The sequence below is a fragment of the Lepisosteus oculatus genome, chromosome 2, assembly GCF_040954835.1.
Source record: "Lepisosteus oculatus isolate fLepOcu1 chromosome 2, fLepOcu1.hap2, whole genome shotgun sequence".
Lineage (NCBI taxonomy): Eukaryota > Metazoa > Chordata > Actinopteri > Semionotiformes > Lepisosteidae > Lepisosteus > Lepisosteus oculatus.
Window position 1 is genome coordinate 54,562,411 of NC_090697.1, and position 22,887 is coordinate 54,585,297.

The 22,887-nt window shown below is 39.2% G+C and overlaps 1 protein-coding gene across 1 annotated transcript in view; it reads left to right on the forward strand.

Moving 5' to 3' along the window:
- igf2r (insulin-like growth factor 2 receptor) overlaps positions 1 to 22,887 on the forward strand; it is a 96,938-nt gene that overhangs the window by 17,598 nt on the left and 56,453 nt on the right. The window contains exons 10-19 of the mRNA XM_015345087.2: positions 479 to 582; positions 3,457 to 3,621; positions 4,071 to 4,217; positions 13,616 to 13,762; positions 14,273 to 14,410; positions 15,949 to 16,093; positions 16,761 to 16,935; positions 17,151 to 17,266; positions 21,813 to 21,975; positions 22,152 to 22,331. Coding sequence (XP_015200573.2) covers positions 479 to 582; positions 3,457 to 3,621; positions 4,071 to 4,217; positions 13,616 to 13,762; positions 14,273 to 14,410; positions 15,949 to 16,093; positions 16,761 to 16,935; positions 17,151 to 17,266; positions 21,813 to 21,975; positions 22,152 to 22,331 — 1,480 coding nt within the window. The remainder of the gene's footprint in view (positions 1 to 478; positions 583 to 3,456; positions 3,622 to 4,070; positions 4,218 to 13,615; positions 13,763 to 14,272; positions 14,411 to 15,948; positions 16,094 to 16,760; positions 16,936 to 17,150; positions 17,267 to 21,812; positions 21,976 to 22,151; positions 22,332 to 22,887) is intronic.

Genomic DNA, 22,887 nt, shown 5'->3' on the forward strand with positions numbered 1-22,887 from the left:
CTAGTGATATGACCCAGGCTCGAACCTGTGGTCATAAAGCATAAGCTTTTGGGAGAGTGGTTTTATTGTTTTTTTTATTGAACATTTTACTCCCCAGTGCTGTTTAAGATTTGGTCACCAACACAACAATATCAGATACCTTTTTTCCATCACTATTTTGATGTTTTCCTTTTAGTTTAATTATTAGTTGTTTGTTTAGACATGCACAGAGCCATTATGAGCTATGCATCAATTCTTGTATTGCTGTAGTATGCATCCATATGCATTTGTTAACAATATTAGTGGCTTCTGCAAAGTTCTGGTATGCAATTTAACAAGCTGCTCTCTGACATTTAGGACAGTTTGTTGATATTACCTCTAAGATTGCCCACTGCACTTCCTAGTGACTGTGCATGTTTTTTTATTTTTTGTTTAATTCAGAAGACCAACATTTGTTTAGTGTTTGGCCTTATACTGTAGGTGTCCTGTTGCATTTCAGGTACTCAGATGGAGACCTAACCCTAATCTATCCAGGAGGAAATTCTTGCAGTTCGGGTTTTCAGAGAATGACTATCATCAATTTTGAATGCAACCAAACAGCTGGTAAGGATCCATATCCATCTTAAACCATATTATTCCTAATTTAAATACATATATTAAGATTGATAATTCCAAATGTTTATTTCGGGCAATCTGTCATGTCATGCAGGTCGTTATGTTTGTTCTTTGCATTGTGAAACATTATTTGTTATAAGTAATCTAATTAGGTTAGTATAATACTGGGGCATGCAGATGAATGTGGGGAAAATGTGTAAAAAACAGTTGGTAAAGAATGTATTGACTTTTTTTTGCAAACATCTTGAATCTTCCAAATGGGATGTGAAATAAATATTAATGTATTCCTGGATTAAATTATCTACCCTCCACTTAATCAACATACTTAATTGAAATTTTCTGTTTAATTCAAGAAGTCTCTGGCAAATAGAAACTGTACATATAAATACTATTATTTCAATTGGTGGGTGTGTTATGTCTTTTGAAAAACCAACTGCAAGTTGAACCAAAATATTAAAGGAACATTGATATTTAATTGTATTTTTTTTAAATTACACATCAATTTACCCTTCTTTAATATTCTAATATAACGTAAGAATTAAAGTAAAGAATTGGAATTGTGTTCCTGAAAACAAGAGGTACTATAGCCTACATTTCCTGTTTCCAACACATTTAGCGGAAATATGGGAGCACTAAGGAACTTGAACTGCAATTTTTTTATGTTTCGGGGATAGAAAGAGTCAGCATTGAGTGATTAAAAATAAAATGTTCACTGTAACTTGTAAAACCTCCAATTTACATTACAAAATACATACATTTTTCAGGTATCCGCAGTGCCGTGTTCTGCAATTTAGAACAAGGTGTAGTGTGCTCTCTGAAGGCACCAGTTCTGTAGGGTTTGGGCATTTACTGGGACAATTATTAATTGTAGCAGTAAATCACAAAATTGATTCTTTTGATGGCTTTAGAATCCAACCATGCAAAATAACTCAAACAACGCACACACACAGGTACTAATACACGAGGATACATTTATTAATACATAGAATATGCATGTAAACCTAACAGATCTTATCGAGAGGGTTATCAGAATACAAAAGATATATATTCAGTCAGTTACAAAGAGTTACATATATCAAGAGGACATACGTTCAGTATATCATTCATTTAGACCGTTTCGGAATTGAACTTGGCTACAACTTCTACATTAGATACTCAAAACAAGTACATAACTCTTAGGAATTAAATTGATATCAACTGGTTGGGATAACAATTGAATTCTCGAGCTGTAATGCATTGAAGTTGAATACTCATCCAATCTCTGGGGATTCAGATCTCCTGCGGGCTCTCTGGCTCCATGCCAGGCTGTGCTGTGCGGCTTGCGACGGTGCGCTGCTGATGCTCACTGAACGGCTAGTTAGTGTTGGCTTTAACTAGCAAAGTTTGTGCATAGGAGAAAAGATGACTGTGGGTCCCAGCAAGTCAGGAAGAGGACCGGTTCGTTCCTGATGAAGAGCTAGTTCTGAATAGTGATTCAGCTGTCCACAGTTCTGACCTGTTCACGAGGACTGCTGCTGGTGCTAACCTCGGGTGGATCCTCTAGTTACTCTCTGGCAACCTCCGCTCTAGACTCTTAGAAGAAAGGAAAGTTCTGGCACTCGGACACAGTGGCCGTTCCGTGGTTGTCCGGCCTGAGTCTCAGGATGGTCAGGAGGCGCGCTGCGAGAATGTCCTGCCCTTGGGAGCCTTCTGCTCCTGGGCCGTCCTGCCCTGGAATTCTCCTTTGAATTCCCTTTAGAAAAGTCTCAGAAGTCCACTCTGAATCTAACTGAATCCCCTCAGGCCCTCTGTGTTGCCTGTTTTTACCTGGAGGAAATTCAGCTCATTGATTGGCTGAAAGTTCCATGGGCATCAGAGTCCCACATGGGTTACTCGGCCCTACCAGTACCTGATTGGTTAATCAAGGTGAGATATGAGTCACTTACTCCTGACACTTAGGGATGCAGTCCAGATGTCCATCTGGCACTCCCTAGACAGATAGGCGCCAATGGATGACCATTGATCATGATAGCCAGCCTTAGCTAAGTGCATCCCCCTTTGGGAGCTGTCCCTTATCAAAGGAAACCTTAAATCAGCCTGCATGAGTAGTTTCTCTGTGGCTGCACCACAGAGATGAACAGAGAGATGAGGCCTAATTTGGGAAAGCTCAGAAACACTTAATTCTGCCTTATTAATAAGCCTCGCCGCTACAAAGGCAACAAAACTTGGTAATCTCAAGCAGCCCTATTATTTTTTAAACAACCATATTGGTGAATACATTTCTTTTAATCCAACAGAAATATTGCTCTTGTCTTTGAGATGGTTTTGCCAATAACTTGTTAACTTTTGATGAATATCACATTGGACCAACCTGTACTTATTTGCTTGTTAATTGCATTATATAAGATTACAGTGACTAATGAGCAGGAAGGGCTGCTTCACATCACGATTCATGGGAGCTCTCGTCCATGGGGAGACAATGGGTCTGCGACAACTTGGCGACTTATAATACTACAACAAAGTTCACAGTTTTGTTCTTAATTCAAAATCTATCAAATCTTTCTATGCCACCAATGAGTTTTGTTACCGACATTTAATAACTGGTCTGAGAAATTGGGACTGTAGTTCCCCTTTAACTTTTTTATGATTTCAAAGATCCATCACAAATGTAGGGTCTCCAGAATTGCTCTGGATCCAATATGATGCTAAATGCAGAGAACAAAGCCCTACAGATCAATTCTGAGCTTCACTACTAAATGCTGCAAAGTTTGAAGCAAGATACAATTTCCTTGATACCTTGAAACACACCTTTATTATAATATTCATGTTATAATAGCTGGCAGTGGCACTAAGTGCTTTTTATCTTATGATTTTTTTCCAAAGGAAACAATGGGAAAGGTTCCCCAGTCTTTGTGGGAGAGTCTGACTGCACTTATTTTTTCAACTGGCAAACATCTCATGCCTGTGTGAAGGAAAAGGAAAATCTACTTTGCAGAGTCACAGATAAGAAGAAGCGCTATGACCTGTCAGCTTTAACAAGATACTCAAGTATGTTCTTTATACTGCAATTCAGACATATTTCTATGTGTCCAGCTTTTGATGTGGAAGCAAAAAGTGAAAATAATGTAAAATATGCCATTTATGCTAGGCTCAGTCTAATTTAGTCTCTAATTTTTAATGTAACTTGTTGCATTTATTGTGTGGTTTCTTTTAACATATTCTGAATAAGATTAGGAAAATCACACTCAAAGCCATTTGTTACAAACATGATGATCTCAGGCATTATATACCTTCATGAACGTTAAGAGCCATCACACAGCAGATCAGTTGAAGTTAGAAACTACGTTATCAAACAAATTATGCAGGACCTCAGGAAGGCCAGATTGTTCAAGACCAAAAATCCAGGGTTAGCACCATTACTCTTTCATAAGCTGCTTTCAAAGACAGTTTAACTGCTGTACATTTACAGGACAATTTAGATTATTGCTCTGTTTCAGAGCCTGGTTCAAACCAGAACTGGGAGGCTGTGGACAGCACGTCTTCTAAGTCAGAGAAGAAGCACTTCTATATCAACATTTGCCACAGGATTCTCCAAAATGAAGCTACAAAAGGCTGTCCAGAAGAACCAGCTGTTTGTGCTGTTGGTGAGTGTCAGGTTCCCTTGCTTGCTTTTCTTTTCCTAACAACAACCACCACATTCACCAGCTATGTCAGAGTAAATGTCAACGTGGCTATAAAGCAAATTGTCAATATTTGCCTTTATATTTCCCTTTGCCTTTTGAATGAGATGTAAAACCAACCCTTCCAAGCTCTGCTATGTAAATTGCCTGGTAATAAATATAGCTACTTTCTGTAAATCTGCCAAAATAGAATAATTAATTGAATTCTTGTGAAGGATTTTAACTACACAATACTGAATTGATACTGTAACTATGTAGTAATGAAACATTACTACAATATCATGAAATGTAGCTACCAAAAGCTCTCGTCACCTTTCAAAATTACTTTACAGTAAGTATGAAAAAGGCCTAATGCCTCATTTACCATTGTATATATTTTAAAGTCTTTATTAAATCTTTTAAATTTAACCAAAAGCACTCTTACTTTGAAAGGGTTAACTTTAGCAATAATTGCTCAGTCTTTACTGAGCCCAGTTCAGTTCTGTAATGAAACAATGTCATAGACAAGATACATTCTTTGTCCAAGTCTTTTTTAACCTCTTTGGGAAAACATTTGGCATACTTTTTCTTTTCTTCCTTCACTCCTGAGGCTTCTTTACACTCTGATCTAGTGCCTCTGTGTTGCCAGTGGTATGTGATTGGAAGAAAACAGTTCAATACGTCATTGTAGTTCAAAATCAAAATTAAATCAAATCAAATCAAAGTTTATAAATCAAATGTACAACAACACAGCATGCAGCAGTAGTTGCTGGCAATTAAGTGTGTTTTCTACGAGCTCACCAGGGGGAAGAAATCATAAAATTAAAGTTACAAAAGAAGGTTACATAATAATAAATAGTAATACAATAGAAATTGAATAAAATAAACTCGGACAAAACTCAATATGAATAGAGATGCTATGTGTCCATGGTGTATGCAATATATTATGTCCAAGTAGTGCAGTATGATGTATACAGTGAAAACTGTATGTCCATGTAGCCATTACGGGTGATTTGCTAAAGGAGCTGCAGGTTGGCTATTTAACAGTCTTATTGCCTGGAGGTAGAAGCTGTTCCGTAGTCTGTTGGACTTTGACCGAATGCTCCAGTACCGTTTACCGGACGGTAGGAGGGAAAACAGTTTGTGACTGGGATGACTACGGTCCTTGAGAATTACATCTAGTAGCTGAGTAGATATCCTGGATGTTTGGTAGTTCACAGCCAGTAATGAGCTGCGCTGACTTCACCACCCTCTGCAGTACTTTGCAATCCCGGGCGGAGCAGTTCCCATGCCAGGCAGTGATGCAACCAGTCAGGATGCTCTCAAAAGTGCGCCTGGATATGTGATGGCATGCTAAACATCTTTAGCCTGCGGAGAAAGAATAGGCGCTGCCAGGTTAAGTCCTCCGTGATGTTAACTCCCAGGAACTTAAAACTGCTGACCCTCTCCAATGCAGTCCCATTGATATAGATAGGTGTGTGATCTCCTCCCTGGTGTTTCCTACAGTCTATAATAATCTCCTTTGTCTTACTGATGTTCAGAGAGAGGTTGTTCTCCTGGCACCATGCTGCCAGGGTTTCAACCTCCTCCCTGTACGCAGACTCTTCACCATCTGTGATCAGGCCGATGACTGTTGTATCGTCCACAAACTTAATGATGGAGTTTGAGTTATGCCTTATGACACAATCATGGGTAAATAAGGAGTAGAGGACAGGACTAAGCACGCAGCCTTGTGGGGGTCTAGTGTTTAGAGTCAGGGTAGAGGATATGTTGGTGCCCACCTTCACCACCTGTGGACGTTCAGTCACGAACTCAGGGATCCAATTACAAAGGGAGGGGTTCAGTCCCAGGTCCTGGAACTTGATGACAAGCTTTGAGGGCACTATGGTATTGAATGCTGAGCTGTAATCAACAAACAGCATTCAAACAGTTCCTTTCTTATCCTGATGTGAGGGGGCAGTATGGAGGGCAGTGGCAATAGCATCTTCTGTTGCCCTGTTCTGGCGGTATGAAAATTGCAGTGGGTCTAGGGTGTCAGGCAGTGAGGAGGTGCTGTATGCTTTGACCAACCACTTGAAGCACTTCATTATAACTGACGTAAGTGCGATGGCAGTCATTCAGGCAGCTGACTCTGGGTTTCTTAGGAACAGGGTGGTTTTCTTAAAGCAGGAAGGGACTATAGACTGAGCTAGAGAGAGATTGAATATGTCCGAGAAGACATCTGCCAGCTGGTCTGCACATGCCTTTAGAACACGACCAGAGATAGCATCAGGGCCAGGAGCCTTGTGTGGATTGGTATTTTTAAAAACTTTACACACATCCGCTCTAGATATGATCAGTGGATTTCCGTCTTGGATTTCTGGAACCTTTCTGACTGGATCTGTGTTACTGACCCTAAACCGAACATAGAATGAATTTATCTCAGTTTAGTTTTGATTATACAGACAGGTTTGTACCACATACTGAGTTGTTTATTATAAGACTTAAATAACTCTGACAAACCTCACATAAGGCACAAGTATCTATGAAATTTTGGAATTATTTCCTCATTACTCCAAAACGTTAAAGAATTCCGTTGATGAATGCCATTGTTTGGAAAGGAAAATGCAGCATGTATAGCAGCCAGCTGTCTTCCCTTTATATATTAATTGTGAAGGCAGACCCATCTCTGATATCAAAGATGAAAAGGCTCCTGTAATTTGTCATTAATTATAGAATTATAGCACTTTCAACACTTCTAGTTCACTTTATATCAATGGTCAAACTTAACAGCAGCAAATAATAAAAAACAAAACATGGTTTTCTCTCTTTGTCATAAGATCCGTCTAAAAAAATTCCCCCTTATACATTTTCCTGCCGAAACAGTTTTCTGCAAGAACAATTTAGACGAGATTTTTAGACGAGATTATTAGGAGGCCATGATTGGTAAGGGCCAGGATGCCGGGGTTAAATCCCTACTCTTTTCAAGAAATACCCTGGGATTTTTAATGACCACAGAGAGTTGGGATCTCGGTTTTACGTCTCATCCGAAGGATGGGGCCTTTTTACAGTATAGTGTCCCCTTCACTATTCTGGGGCATTAGGACCCACATGGACCGCAGGGTGAGCGCCCCCTGCCGGCTCCTCTAACACCTCTTCCAGAAGCAACCTTAGTTTTTCTCAGTGGGTTGCCAGTTTAAAGTTGCAGGGTGATATGGCTGCTGCCTAAATAGCAGGTCAGTGCCTGACCACCATCCAATCCCAAGGATTCAGGACATGTTGGATTCCTTAAGTAGCAGCTTGTGGTTTTCAGTCCTTCAGCAGGGGTTAAGCATATCATCAGTGGTTCCTGGATGAGGAGAGCTGACCTTTGACAGCTTTTATTACCCCCTGGGGACTTTATGAAAGGTTCCTCATCCCTTTTGGACTTGGAGTTTCAGAGGTCCATGGAATAATGTCTCTTAGGTCTCTGAGATGCCATCTGGTACCTAGATGATAATCTTGTGCATAGCAGTACATTTAATGACTACTTAAATCATGTCCAAGCTCTCCTCCAAACATACCAGCAGTATGGTATCAAGTTTAGTCCTCGAAAGTGTGAGGTATTCAAACGGAAAGTGAGATTTCTTGGAAAAATGGTCTACACAACTACACCATGGACCCTCCTGAAATTGCTCCAGTGCAGTCACTAAACAAGAAAATACCTGAAACTATAGGGGACTTACGGAAGGTGCTGGGATATGTTTCCTATTATGGGTTATATGATCCCTGGGCAAACTATAGCCTGCCTGTCAGTTTTAACCGGCCCTTGAGGTAAAAGATAAATTTCTTGCGCATGGGAGCGAAGCACACAGAGATACTCGGTGTATTTTTCTCATGGTAATTAAACAAGTATTAAATATTATTCTGTTATCTATCACAGTTTCCTGTGCTAACAAGATAAACAGTGTTCCAAAATCATGCACATTCTCCTATCTCCTTATTTGCTAAAGATAATGTTTCATACAATTGGTTACTTAGGTTTCTAGCATGCATCCCTTTACAATGGTATTGAATTAAATAGTAGCCTTTGTGCCCAATTCAGTTCAAACCAGTTCTTAATGTCCACATTGTAAAATATTGCATCCTCTGCAAGAAAAGTTTTTACAAATTTCACAGAGACCCTCTCAACAAGTGAGTGCATCATACTGCTAGGGAACCTGGATCAAAATGACAAGTTGACAGTGAATGCAGAGTTTCCAACAAAGAATGGACTGTAAAATACTTTTTCACAGAGATTGGAACAAAGGCTATATATTTTGAATTTGGAACGAAAGGGCTGCAGTGTTCAAAGAATACAATCTCATTCTGCATTTTTCTACCAAACATCTTAACTATACTAGCAATCTGTCACGCGAGGAATGGTCCAATAATGCTTCCAAACTAGCCGCTAGTTTACAGACTCGGCAAAATGTTTTTCTGCCCTTCTACCATCCAAGAGGCCAGCAGAAAAGCAAGCTACCTGCTTGCATATAAAAGTGCTAATCAAAGCAAGCCGTTGTCTGAAGGGGAGTTTTTGAAGGACTGTATGATGGAAACTGCAGATATTCTTTTTCCAGAGAGCGAGAGCAAACTTGAGAAAATTAATTTATCACGCAGAACAATTACCCGTTGGGTCGAGGTAATCAGTGAAGACTTGGCTTGTGAGTTGAACAAGAAAATGGAGAACTTCAAGTTTTATTCAGTTGCATTGGATGAAAGTACTGATATAAAGGACACTGCACAGCTCCTAATTTTTGTCAGGGGAATTAACAACAGTTGTCCAAATTACAAAGGAGTCTATTCAAGGAACAACGAAGGGCTCAGACTTGTATGACAAGGTGTTTGCTTGTATTGACCGAATGAAGCTACCATGGAGCAAATTAGTAAATGTGACAACAGATGGATCTCCGAATCTAACTGGGAAAAATGGACTACTGAAGCGAATAGTGGTCAAAGTGAAAGAAAATGACCCTGAGGCGGAGGTAATATTTCTCCACTGCATCTTTCATCAGAAAGCCCTGTGCAAAAACGTGTTGGGTCTCGATCATGTCATGAAAGCTGTTGTGAAACTTGTGAACTTCGTACGTGCAAGGGGACTTAATCATCGTCAGTTCATTCAGTTTTTTGAAGATATTGGCGCAGACGACCATGACTTACTCTATCATTCAATTGTGTATTGGCTTAGCTGGGGAAAAGTATTCAAGTGAGTGTGAGAGCTAAGCAGAGATCGACTCCTTTTTGGAGAACCTGGGGAAAGCCGTATTTCCCCGAGCTCAGAGATTCAGACTGGCTCTGCGACTTTGCATTCGCTGTGGACATTTTCGCTCACGTGAACGAGCTTAATGTGAAACTGCACGGAAAAGGTGTCTTTGTTCCAGAACAAGTAATAGGTTTATTCCATGCTGAAAAGAGAAGAAAGAAAATGCAATGTTTCGGTCATGGAGCCTTCTTCGGGTGTGAGCTCACCTTTGCAGCCAACGCATGCTGATGCAGATACCCACCTGAACTGCTTTGTTCCAGAACTGTACTCGAATTTTAATGCATTCAAGAGCTAAGCTCACCTTGTTCTCAAAACAGATGATCAACCACATGTTTGCAGATTTCCCCACTCTTGGGACACTAGACGTGGCACACGCTCATGCACTAAGGTACAACAGACTTGCATAGAAAATTTCCCTGTCGATTTGCTGACTTTGATCAGATGGAGAGGTCTCTAAAGGTGTTATGTCCTCTGACTTTCAACTACGAGATAGCAGCACAAGAATTGCAGCTGGTACTGATCGATCTGCAGTGTGACATGACTCTAAAGGAAAAGTTTCATTCTGTAAAGCTGGATGAATTCTATGCATTACTGAATGAGGCCATGTTTCCCCATATTCGGCAAGCAGCACAATAGATACTGGTGTTATTCAGATCTACTTACATGTGTGAGCAAACATTCAGCTTGATGAACATCAACAAATAACGTCACAGATCACAGCTGAGTGACCACCACCACACAGCTGTGTATTAAGGATCGCCACAACACAGCTATCAACGCAGCTCACACAAAACGAGGTGATCAGCTGCACAGCTGTCATTAATCAAGGAGCCTTTTGGGTGGGTGTATTTATCTCAGGTTATCGCTAACATTGAACTCATAAGCCTATGCTGGATTTTAAACTAACATACGGCATAGGCTATCTGTAACAGCACCCTGAAGTGGCCCGCTATACAGTTTCAAATTTAATGTGGCCCTTGGCCAAAAAAGTTTGCCCACCCCTGGGTTATATATTCCTAAGAAAGAAGAGCCCTAGGACAAAACAACTAGGAAATTTACCACCACACACACCCATATGGACAAGCAGACTTCAAGAAGTATTGAATCAGTTAATCAATTATTTATCAAATCCACCTATCCTTGGGTATCCAGACTTCATTCAGCCATTTGTGTTACACTGTGATGCATGGAATGGAAAGATGTTTGTAATTGCTTACAGTTCTAGGACACTTACACCACTGGAGAAAAATTAACTTATTCAATCTGGAAATCTGTGAAAAAATGGGCAATCTGTGAGCATTCTTTTGGGACTATTTGTACAATGCACCATTATTTGTTGTATATACAGACAACAATCTGCTCACCTAAATGCAAAAGGTCACAAATGGGTAGCACAGCTCGCAGATTTCAACTTCACTATCAAGTACTGCCCTGGCAAGTCTAATGCTGATGCTGATGGTCTTTCTCGAATGCCAATGGACATAGCTATATGAACCAGTGCACCAAGGAAATAGACCAAGAGGAATTAGTGCTTCAATGCTCAGAGTATCAGTAGAACAGGAGAAGCCATCACAAGGAACCCAAACAGTCCTTGCAAATGCATACAAAAACACGCAGTTTCACTGTCTCGGTCAACCTTTGACTACACAAGAGATCAGAAATGACCCTATCGTCGGAAGAATTTTGCAATACAAAATAAGGAATCATTTGCCCCCCAAAGGAGTACAAGTAGAAAATCCTTATGTCAATGTACTGTTGAAGCAGTGGGCTAAGTTACATGTGGACAAAGGGGTGTTACACAGGAAAACATCTGAATGAGATCAGCTAATTTTGCCAAAAGAATACCATCCACTCGTATTTCTGGGGCTGCCTCAGGAGATGGAACTCCTTGGTGTGAGTAGCACATTCAGCCTCATCTGGGATGTATTCTATTGGACTTAGATGCAAAATGATACTTAACTTTTTTGACACAAGTCTGTAACTACCTCAAGAAAAAGAAGACAAATAAACCAGTAAAAGCACCATTACAATTACCACAACTTATCCATTTGAAATGGTGTCTGTTGATTTTCTGCAGTTGGAAACCTGTAAACAGGGATATGAATACTTCTTAGTGGTGATGGATCATTATACACAAGTATACGCTCCTAAAAACAAAACTGCCAAGACTTTTTTAACAGCTTGAAGATTTTTAATGACCTTACTCTCAAATTCGGGTTTCCAAATAAGATTCACCAAGACATGGGGAAGGAGATTGAAAATCAGGTGTTCTCAAGGTTGAGAGAACTCTGGCATCTATGGTTTCCACTTCACTACATATCATCCCCAGGAAAATGGTCAAGTCAACATGTTTAACCCTACACTGTTATCCATGCTGAGGACTAACTAAAAAGGAGAAAGCTGACTGGGAAAGTTTCCAGGCAAAATTTGTACCTGGTTATAATTGTACTTGTTCTGAGGCCACTGGTTTCACACCTTATCTCACCTGGCTTCTCACCTCCCTTTTTGGGAGAACTCCAAGACTCCCTATCAACATTCTGTTCAACCTAAACTTTGACAGGACAAGTGAAACCTACAATGACTATGCAACAAATTGGCAAAAGAGAAAGAGGGAAGCATACCAAATTGCATCGAAAACAAATAAAGAAGCAGCTAGGGGGGAAGCCTACTATGACAGGACTGTTCATGGGAATGAGTTGCACCCTGGGCCGAGTCCTTATTCGGAATTTGAATGAGAGGGTAGGGCAAGATTTGGTTTTACTGGGAAGATAAGGTTCACGTAGTTGTGGGAAGGAAAAGCAAGGAGTCCAGTCTATGAAGTGAAACCGGAGAGTGCAGAGTTAAAAGTTGTGATCCATAGGAATCATGTGATTACTTACCAGTGAAAGGACCTGAGTTGACTCCATACAGTAAAAAACAGAGAGAAATTGATTTCTGCAGCAGAAAAGGAAAGCTTATAAGGGACCACAGACTCAACAGGACTCTTGACGGTAAATTAGAAGAGGAATATCATCTTAGGTATGCTTCACCTACACAACAAAGGGACAACAATCTCAGGACTAGTGGTTCAGTTGTAAACCCTGATGCTAAGAGTTTTCAACCCCAATTAATACAGCACACCAGTGGGTACCATCTGGCATCACCCAATGTAGATGGAGATATACAAAGGCCACTAGATGAGGGAATACAGAAGGACAGTTGTACTGTGCTTGAGAATCAAGATCTCAAAGAAATAATAATTTTATTATTATTATTTATCTCATAAAATAATAATTTTATGAGAAAAACAAATCTAATCCTCCTCTGCACCCATACTCTCAAAGGCAAAGATGTCCACCAATTGTACTGACCTATGAAACCTTGGGAGAACCCTCTAATTTAATCTGAGACCTTAAAGTAAAAGGTGTTTTCAGGTGATTTAATTGATACTTACGAGGTCTAGGTATTGGATACAAAAATGGCCCAGAGACTAACCAATATTATTTTATCATAAGGGCATCCGTAACCTTGTGAATCGCTGATAGAAATGGTCAAATGCGCGAAGAAAAAAACATCCACCTTAATCTTTGGAAAATATTTGGTAATTTTCAAATTCCCTTCACTGCTATTACTTACTCTTAAGAACATAAGAAGTGTTACAAATGGTGCCATTTGGTACATCTAGCCTGTAAAAAAGAACACGACACTCCTTATCTGGGAATCGAATGTGGCCGCAGTGGTGTGAACACCAAATCCTAACCATTAGAACACCTGACAAGGTGGCTTCTTCTCTGCACGCACAGACGTTAACAATACATTAAACTCTTATGGGTGAATTTAAATACTCGTTTATTCATCCACCTATTATCTATTCACTTTATCTAATACGGGGTTATGGGGAAGCCGGAGCCTATCCCGGCAAACAACAGGTGCAAGGCAGGGTACACCCTGGATGTGATGTCTGTCCATTGAAAAGTTGTGTTTATAAATTAAAAATGTTTTTGAAATAAAATAAACTTCACAAAGTAACAAGACTTTCTTTTGTGCATCTTGCTCTGTAGTTAATTAGTAAATAAAAGCTCAGCTCAAGTGATCTGATTTGAATGAAGAAGATGTTTAAAGCATTTTTATATTTTATTTCCAGGACAAGATGGAAAAGCAAGGAATTTGGGCAAATTTGTTTCCAGTCCTATAAAGGACAACGATAATATTCGCCTTACATATACAGAAGGTGACACCTGCAAGAAAGACACAAAAATTAAAACAGTTATTACATTGTTGTGCAAACCTGGTAAGTTTATAAAATATCCCTTATTGTGTTAAATGTACTATTGCTATTAGAGTGGATGAATTATAAGCAGATACACTTTTGAATGAAAAGGTAAATCAGGCAATCTTCTGACAAAATGAGAGTATAGGATGGGAGATATTAAATTAAAAATATAACTTAAAACATTTCCAAATTGCTTAACATATCTCTGCACCACCAAATATTTGTTTTCAGTGTTATCCTTTATATCATGTCCTATCTTTTACATTTTTAATTTTTTTTGTTAAGGTGGACTATAATGCTTATATTGCTATAAGCATATACACTTTCTTCAAGTGTATAATGTTAACTTTGGTTGTGCCTTTGGTTGTTCCTTTTGATTAAGGTATTCTGTTGTTCTGTTGCTGTTCTGTTATTTTTAAAAATAAAAACATGGAAATGTCATGAAAAGAAGACAATCAGGCTTTGTCTGTAGCTTTCTCAGAATCTGGCTCACACAATGCTAATATAAGATGTCTGTTCTCAATTAAGGTGACCTGGAAAGTGCCCCTTTGTTGAGGAGTGTGTCCAGTGATGAGTGTGTCTATGAGTTTGAGTGGCACACGGCCGCTGCTTGTGTCATGTCCATGACTGTGGGAGACAACTGTATTGTGTCCAATCCCCAGGCTGGTTGGTAACCTTTCTTATTGAGGTCAAATAGACCACTTAGTTACTGTCTTTGTGCATTTTAGTTGCTGTGTTATATAGGTGTAGGTTTGAGGACACTATCATAAGAAACAAAAAGTAGCACTATTTTGTCTGTATTTATTAATTTTGTACTGTGCTATAGGTCTTGTGATCCAACACTGGTCTTGGAGGTCCAGTATATTTGCAGGGCTTCGAGGTCTCCTTAAATCAGGAGCATCCAAAAAGCTGGGAAAAGTTAGTAATCTGGTCCAAGTTAGTCCAAAATGAGCTCATTTATATTGCCTTGCAAAGTTATTTACCCCCTATCAATGATGTTCCATTTTGTTGAATTGCAAAAGATGTATACAGATTTTAAGTGCATATTTTAATCAGAACTTGAAATTTCAAACTGAATGTTTATGAGTGAAAGAAGTTAAATGTAATTAAAAACAGCATAGAAAAAAAATATTGATAGCATAAATATTCAGCTCATCTGCTGCAACTAGTTCAGGTACACAACATTTTGAGCATGATAATGTACATTCTCTCATTAAGAAGTTGAGGGTGCATCATATCACCCAAACTCTGTCTATTGTCCCTCCAAACTAAGCAGCAGATGGGGATTTAATATATTAGGAATACCATTTTTAGTCCAACATCTATTTTGAAACAACTGGAGAGTTGTGTTTCTGAAATGTGAGAAATTGTTCATAAGCCAAAAAATTTCCCAAATACTCAAAGTCTGCTCTTATGACAGAATGGTGAACCCATCTCATGCTCTGAATGGGGTTTCCAACAAACTTTTTAAGTGATATTGCAAACATCTGACCGAAGGTTTTGTGATCAGACAGTACAAAATCAGAGCTTTCTGGTCTAAATGTTATGCATGGTTAACCCAGTCAACACCATGCGTTCTGTCAAATATGATCACCATGGACTGGGAAGCTTATCAAGGGTTATAGGAACATAAATGGAGAAAACTACTAGCAAATCTTAAAGGAAAACCTACTTCAGATAAGGACAGAGCTCCAATGAAATTGCTTAAGAATAAGAAAGCGAGTTCCTGAGTGGCCAAGTCAAAGCTTTAACTTGAACCTGTGGCAAGACTTGAAAATTGCTCCCTCAACAATCTCCAACTTATTTGATGACGGTTAAGCACATTTGCACAGAATGGGCAAATATTACTGCGAACTGGGATTAATGAAAACTTTTACACACTCACCAGTCCTCTGGAACTGAAGTTGTATCACTCATGCTTAGCCTCATGTTTAGTTATTTTGTTTTTAGTTCTTTGTTTCAAAATATTTTAAATAATTTTAAAATGATAATTTAATTCAGATATTTCAAATGTATCCCTTTTCATTACTTAAATCTTAATTAAAAATGTTTCACCTAACTGAACAGACAAAGCAGTTGCAGTTGAATGTGGAATTCTCTTAGAGGGCAGGTGTTTGCAGGAAAATGGATGATTTCAGTATATTTGACCCACAACATCGCTTTATATTTGTATGGAGTGGGGATTGTTTCTTTGTCCTTGGCAGGGTTTTCTTTTGACCTTTCGCCACTCAGAAATGCAGATGGATACAGTGTCTCCAGTGGGGATTATAAGTATTTCCTCAATGTCTGTGGCTCGGTTAAGGAAGGAATCTGCACTGCAAATGCAGGGGCATGTCAGGTAGACAAAAGGTAAGAGGTTGTATTTTTAATTTTTGTGTTTCTAAAATGTAGTACCTGGACAATGTAAAAATAAAAACCTGGGAGTATAAAGCTCCTGCATTTATAATAAACCTTAAACCCTCTAGAATTCTAATGATTACAGAATGCAATGATGTAAAGTGATGTTTGTTTCAGTAAATAGCCTTGATGACGAATAAGCAAAGTGATGGGGTACTGCAGTATGTCAATAACTGCAGTATGTTTTGTATGGTTATATTACTGGCAGAATTAAATTTTGTGCCATACAGTAAGTTGTATCATCCTTAGTGGAAAGATTTTAATGTTCTTAAATGTATAGTTGTTTGGTGCAAAATAATATATACATTTACAAAACAAAGAAATCTATTCTTGATGTCAGTACGGATATCCGAGTGCATTTTCTATAAGTTGTGCACTGACACTTGCTGCCACAGATGCCACTCTGTGCAAAATCATGCTGATTTTGTAGAATAGTTTATATTCTGCTATTAAGCTATTAAGAAATAAGAATTGTGCATATCTTGCCTGTTTCTGAGGTGTGAAGAGATGAAAGTTGTACATAAAACTGATTTGCTAAAGTTTTGCATTTGCATTTAAGAAATTTCAAATTTCCACTGTAAATTGTAATTTTTTTATTTTGTGTTTTTTGTTTGTGCAGCGGTAGCTCTTGGAATCTCGGTGATTTCAATTCCAAGCTGTCATACTATGATGGACTGATCCATCTGAATTACAGAAATGGGTCAAAGTATAATAACAGACTGCACACTCAGCGCTCGACTTTCATTTCCTTTCTATGTGACAGGGAGGCTGGAGTGGGCCTACCTGAGTACCAGGTAACAAAACATACAACAGTCTCTCCCTCATGTTTCTGCTATCACAGAAGAATTGAACTGAACCAAGATTTATCTGATATTTATACAGTATGCTTTCACTTTGTACTGCTGAATTGCTATAAGGATGTGTATCAATTAATCAGGACTAGGTAAAAAATTAAAGCAACGGATTCATCTTGTAAAAGAGAAATTATTCACATTTTCTGTGGCTTTAGGTTGAAGACAACTATACCTACAATTTTAAATGGTATACATCATATGCATGTCCAGAGATGCCAATTGAATGTATGGTGACAGACTTAAAGACTATGCAGCAGTATGACTTATCCCGGTGAGTAATCACGGTAATCAATCACTACAACATTTAGAGTTCTAAAATCTTATAAACCACGCTTTTCTTGTTCTCCAACACAACCTTGTCCTTAAAGTACTTTTTTTATTAAAGATGTTGCACTAGTCGAGATATAGTAGAATATCAGGTGGGTAGCTGCGTCAGCATGCGTAGGCTGCAAAGGAACAAGTAATAGGTTTATTCCATGCTGAAAAAAAAAGAAGAAAGAGAACACAACGTTTCAGCCGTGGAGCCTTCTTCAGGTGTGAGAGAGACAGGGCAGTAGGCAAAGGTAAAGTAGCGGGAGAACAAAGGTTGGGAGGGAGGAGGAGTGAGAGGCGGGAGCACGGGACAGAAAGAGAGGCCAATCAAGAGGTGTGAAGTCAGAATGGATGCAGAGAGGTGTGAAATGAAACTTCCAATGAATGGAGAAAATTTAAAAGAACAGTAGTCTGTCGTTAAGGGAAGGGAGAATGTGTGATCCAAGTGCCTGGTGTGGATGGTTGATGAGGGCGGTCAAGGGAGCTGTGAACAAGGAGGTTACGCAGATTAGGTGGTCGGCGACATGAGATGATAGGGCGATCAGAAAAGAGGGCCCCAATGGAGGGATCATCCTGTAGGATGGAAAAGTTGTGGTTAATGGTCCTGTGGATAGGAAGTGTGTTAGGGTGGAAAGGAAGCACCAAAGGAATGCGGTTGTTACGGCAGGAGTTCCTGATCGGGTTGATGGTCCGGGGGGTGTTTTTGGCTCGGGCAAGGGCCCTGTCAATCACACTGCTGGGGTATCCTCTGTTGATGAAAAATGAGAACATTTCGAGGGCTTGGTTCGCGAATTCGATGTCGTCGCTGCATAATCGTCGTAACCTAAGGAACTGTGAAAAAGGAAGAGAGTTTTTAGTGTGGTTGGGGTGAAATGAGCTGTACAGGAGGTACAGTGCCTTGCGAAAGTATTCGGCCCCCTTGAACTTTTCAACCTTTTGCCACATTTCAGGCTTCAAACATAAAGATATAAATTTTTTATTTTATGTGAAGAATCACCAACAAGTGGGACACAATTGTGAAGTGGAACGAAATCTATTGGATTTTTGAAACTTTTTTAACTAATAAAAAAATGAAAAGTGGGGCGTGCAAAATTATTCGGCCCCCTTGCGTTAATACTTTGTAGAGCCACCTTTTGCTGCGATTACAGCTGCAAGTCGCTTGGGGTATGTCTCTATCAGTTTTGCACATCGAGAGACTGAAATTCTTGCCCATTCTTCCTTGCAAAACAGCTCGAGCTCAGTAAGGTTGGATGGAGAGCGTTTGTGAACAGTAGTTTTCAGCTCTTTCCACAGATTCTCGATTGGATTCAGGTCTGGACTTTGACTTGGCCATTCAAACACCTGGATACATTTATTTGTGAACCACTCCTTTGTAGATTTTGCTGTATGTTTGGGATCATTGTCTTGTTGGAAGATAAATCTCCGTCCCAGTTTCAGGTCTTTTGCAGACTCCAACAGGTTTTCATCCAGAATAGTCCTGTATTTGGCTGCATCCATCTTCCCCTCAATTTTAACCATCTTCCCTGTCCCTGCTGAAGAAAAGCTGGCCCAAACCATGATGCTGCCACCACCATGTTTGACAGTGGGGATGGTGTGTTGAGGGTGATGAGCTGTGTTGCTTTTACGCCAAACATATCGTTTTGCATTGTGGCCAAAAAGTTCGATTTTGGTTTCATCTGACCAGAGCACCTTCTTCCACATGTTTGGGGTGTCTCCCAGGTGGCTTGTGGCAAACTTTAGACGAGACTTTTTATGGATATCTTTGAGAAATGGCTTTCTTCTCGCCACTCTTCCATAAAGGCCAGATTTGTGCAGTGTAAGACTGATTGTTGTCCTATGGACAGACTCTCCCACCTCAGCTGTAGTTCTCTGCAGTTCATCCAGAGTGATCATGGGCCTCTTGGCTGCATCTCTGATCAGTCTTCTCCTTGTCTGAGCTGAAAGTTTAGAGGGACGGCCAGGTCTTGGTAGATTTGGAGTGGTCTGATACTCCTTCCATTTCAAGATGATCGCTTGCACAGTGCTCCTTGGGATGTTTGAAGCTTGGGAAATCTTTTTGTATCCAAATCCGGCTTTAAACTTCTCCACAACAGTATTACGGACCTGCCTGGTGTGTTCCTTGGTCTTCATGATGCTCTCTGCGCTTTCAACAGAACCTTGAGACTATCACAGAGCAGGTGCATTTATACAGAGACTTGATTACACACAGGTGGATTCTATTTATCACCATCAGTCATTTAGGACAACATTGGATCATTCAGAGATCCTCGCTGAACTTCTGGAGTGAGTTTGCTGCACTGAAAGTAAAGGGGCCGAATAATTTTGCACGCCCTACTTTTCATTTTTTTATTAGTTTAAAAAGTTTCAAGAATCCAATAGATTTCGTTCCACTTCACAATTGTGTCCCACTTGTTGGTGATTCTTCACATAAAATAAAAAATTTATATCTTTATGTTTGAAGCCTGAAATGTGGCAAAAGGTTGAAAAGTTCAAGGGGGCCGAATACTTTCGCAAGGCACTGTAGCTGTGTGAATCCATGGGTTTGTAATAAACTGAAGTGGACAGTCGGGGGTAGTTGATAGACAAGTGGATGTCTAGAAACAGAAGAGTGGTGGAAGATATGTTAACCGTATATTTGAGGGACGGGTGGAAGTTGGTGAAATGGTGCAGGAAGAACTCAAGCTGATCGTTGGAGCATGTGGCGGCACCGACGCAGTCATCAATATATCGTTTGTAGAGGTCAGGGACATAGCCAGTGTAGGAAGCGAAGAAGCGTTCGTCTACCCAGCCGACAAAAATGTTGGCATAGCTGGGTCCCATTCTGGTGCCCATGGCAACTCCACTGACCTGTTGGTAAAAAAGATTATTGAAAGAGAATGCATTCACATGCGATCACACATTCTCCCTTCCCTTAACGACAGACTACTGTTCTTTTACATTTTCTCCATTCATTGGAAGTTTCATTTCACACCTCTCTGCATCCATTCTGACTTCACATCTCTTGATTGGCCTCTCTTTCTGTCCCCTGCTCCCACCTCTCACTCCTCCTCCCTCCCAACCTTTGTTCTCCCGCTACTTTACCTTTGCCTACTGCCCCGTCTCTCTCACACCTGAAGAAGGCTCCACGGCCGAAACGTTGTGTTCTTTCTTTTTTTTTTCAGCATGGAATAAACCTATATAGTAGAATATGCAGATGAGAACTCAAACATTTTAGAACATGCAAGAAACAGGGTTTTTAACAGGTCCTCTAGGTAAGACCCATCCATAAAATAAGCAACAAATCTAAACCAAGCATGATATGCCATTACATTTAATTTCTTTTACTTTGTTTGGTTATGGAAACATAAATGATCATATATAATGATAATTATAAATGATAAAATGAAAAGCTACAAAATCTAGCATGGGGAAATAGGACTTTTATATTTTGATTTTAAAGTTTTTGGTAATGCTCCTTATAACTGAACATGTGTGTTTGATTTGAGAACTGAATACAGACATTTCATTCCATTTACCATAATGGGTGGTAAATGCAGTGATATAATTAGTACCACAGGTATCTGTATTAGGACAACTGTTTTAACTAATTAATATCAATATTTTTGATTCTGTTAGGAGGCTATTCCGGTTCACACATTATATAAAAATGTAGGGATTAGCTAGCACTTTAGAAGTGGTAAAGGATTTTCTCATGAACTTAGAATTCAAGACTGGGTAATGAGCTAGCAGATAACAATTGATGTAATCAAGTACAGAGTGTTACATCAAGGTAGCAAAGACATAAATGATCAAATAAGATGCTGAATCGCTGACTTTGAAGAAGCTGTTAATGAAAGACATTTTCTGTATGTTGACAAATTATTTTCATTTTTTAAAGAATTTGAGGAAGCAAAAGGCCATAAGAATGCTGTTTTAGTTAAAAATATAGTATTTAAAATAATGGATGTTCTTTTACAATTGTACAATGCACTAGTAAGACCTTATTTAACGTATTGTAAGCAATTGTAGCCACCGCATTACTAAATGCACTGGAATCATCCCAGAGAAGAAGTATAGGTACAGGCCTGACTAAAAGAACTGTTTTCTGGCTGGCATTTAAATATTGAGAATCCTCGAAGGAACTTACTAATTCATTTGGTGGTGTCTTCTGAAAAACGTCAAAAATGAAATGTTCTAGAATGCAAGTAAAAACTACAAGGAAATGTTCTTAAAACTGAGAACAGGAGTCTCTTTTTTTAATCATTGTGGGAGACACTACCCAGCCATGTTGTTGCAACCAATAGCCTGGTTCCTATAAAAAAACAAAGTAGATAAGTAGTAGGGTTTGTAGCCTTTCTGATGTTTAATGAGTATATATAGTACCCTCTATTTTCTCTGTATTTTTCTCATGTTTTTTAATTTGTATATGCTGTGTCAATTATTTTTGTCATGCTCCAGACAAAGCTGGTATTTGGCTGCTTTCCATTTCTTCAAAAGCAGAATCACCTTTATTTTCTTTAATTCAGTTTGTCCAAGTCTGAAGGTAGCGATGAAAACTGGCAAGCAATGGACAGTTCTCAACCAGGCAACCGGAGAAAATATTACATTAATGTGTGCCGTCCTTTGAACCACATACCAGGATGTGATCGCTATGCTTCTGTCTGCGAGATGAAGTATGAAGTACAGGAGGTCAGTTCAATAACGTAATGGAATCTGAATATAATTCTCTCTGTTGGTATTCATGTCTTGGAAGCACTTCTTGGAAATTATATTTGTTTAGTAAAAAAAATACAGTATAGTGAAATAATTTAATAAATGACTCCTGAAACACTTTTCTCAAGGGTGTATTTTGTGTGTTACTTTAGGGCATAATGGTTGAGAAAGTTTCTGTTAGCAATTTGGGAATTGCCAAGAAGGGCCCGATGATTGAAGATGAAAACCACCTTCTCTTGGAATACAGTGATGGCTCTGCATGTGTCAACGAGGATGGCAACAGGATGGCGTACACCACACGCATCCACTTGGTCTGTTCCAGGGGGATTCTGGTAAGTGCACTGTGACAGTTAACCAATCTTTCACCCTGTTTTACCCCCAAGACAATTATTTTCTCTTTTTATTACAGTAAATTGTAGTAGAATGGACGTGTAAAACATAGAACAGGAGATAAATTTAGTTACATGGTTTACTGTTCTGTCCAGCATTGACAAAATTAGTTAATTTTTAATTCTGCCAAAAGTTTAATTCTTTATTTAAAAAAAGCTTTATACTGAAACTTCTAAAACTATGTCAAAAAGAAGGTGGAGTCTTATTTATGTACATAATCTTTGCAAAATCAGTATAATTTAGTAATACTGTAAAGAAGTTTGTAGACTTCATGTAATAATTCACCATGACTTTACATACATAAACAAAACTGACTTGATGCCCTTGTCTGTCCATTTGAGCAGTGAGTTTTACAGATTTGGTTCTGCACCTGAGAAAGTCTGTCATATTGTGTGGAGTTTAGTCTGAGTTGGAGTAAAACTGGACGTGGATTAGCAGATAATGAATTGGACGATACTTGTGTGACAAGTCCTTAAGATACCCTTGAAACCATGCAGT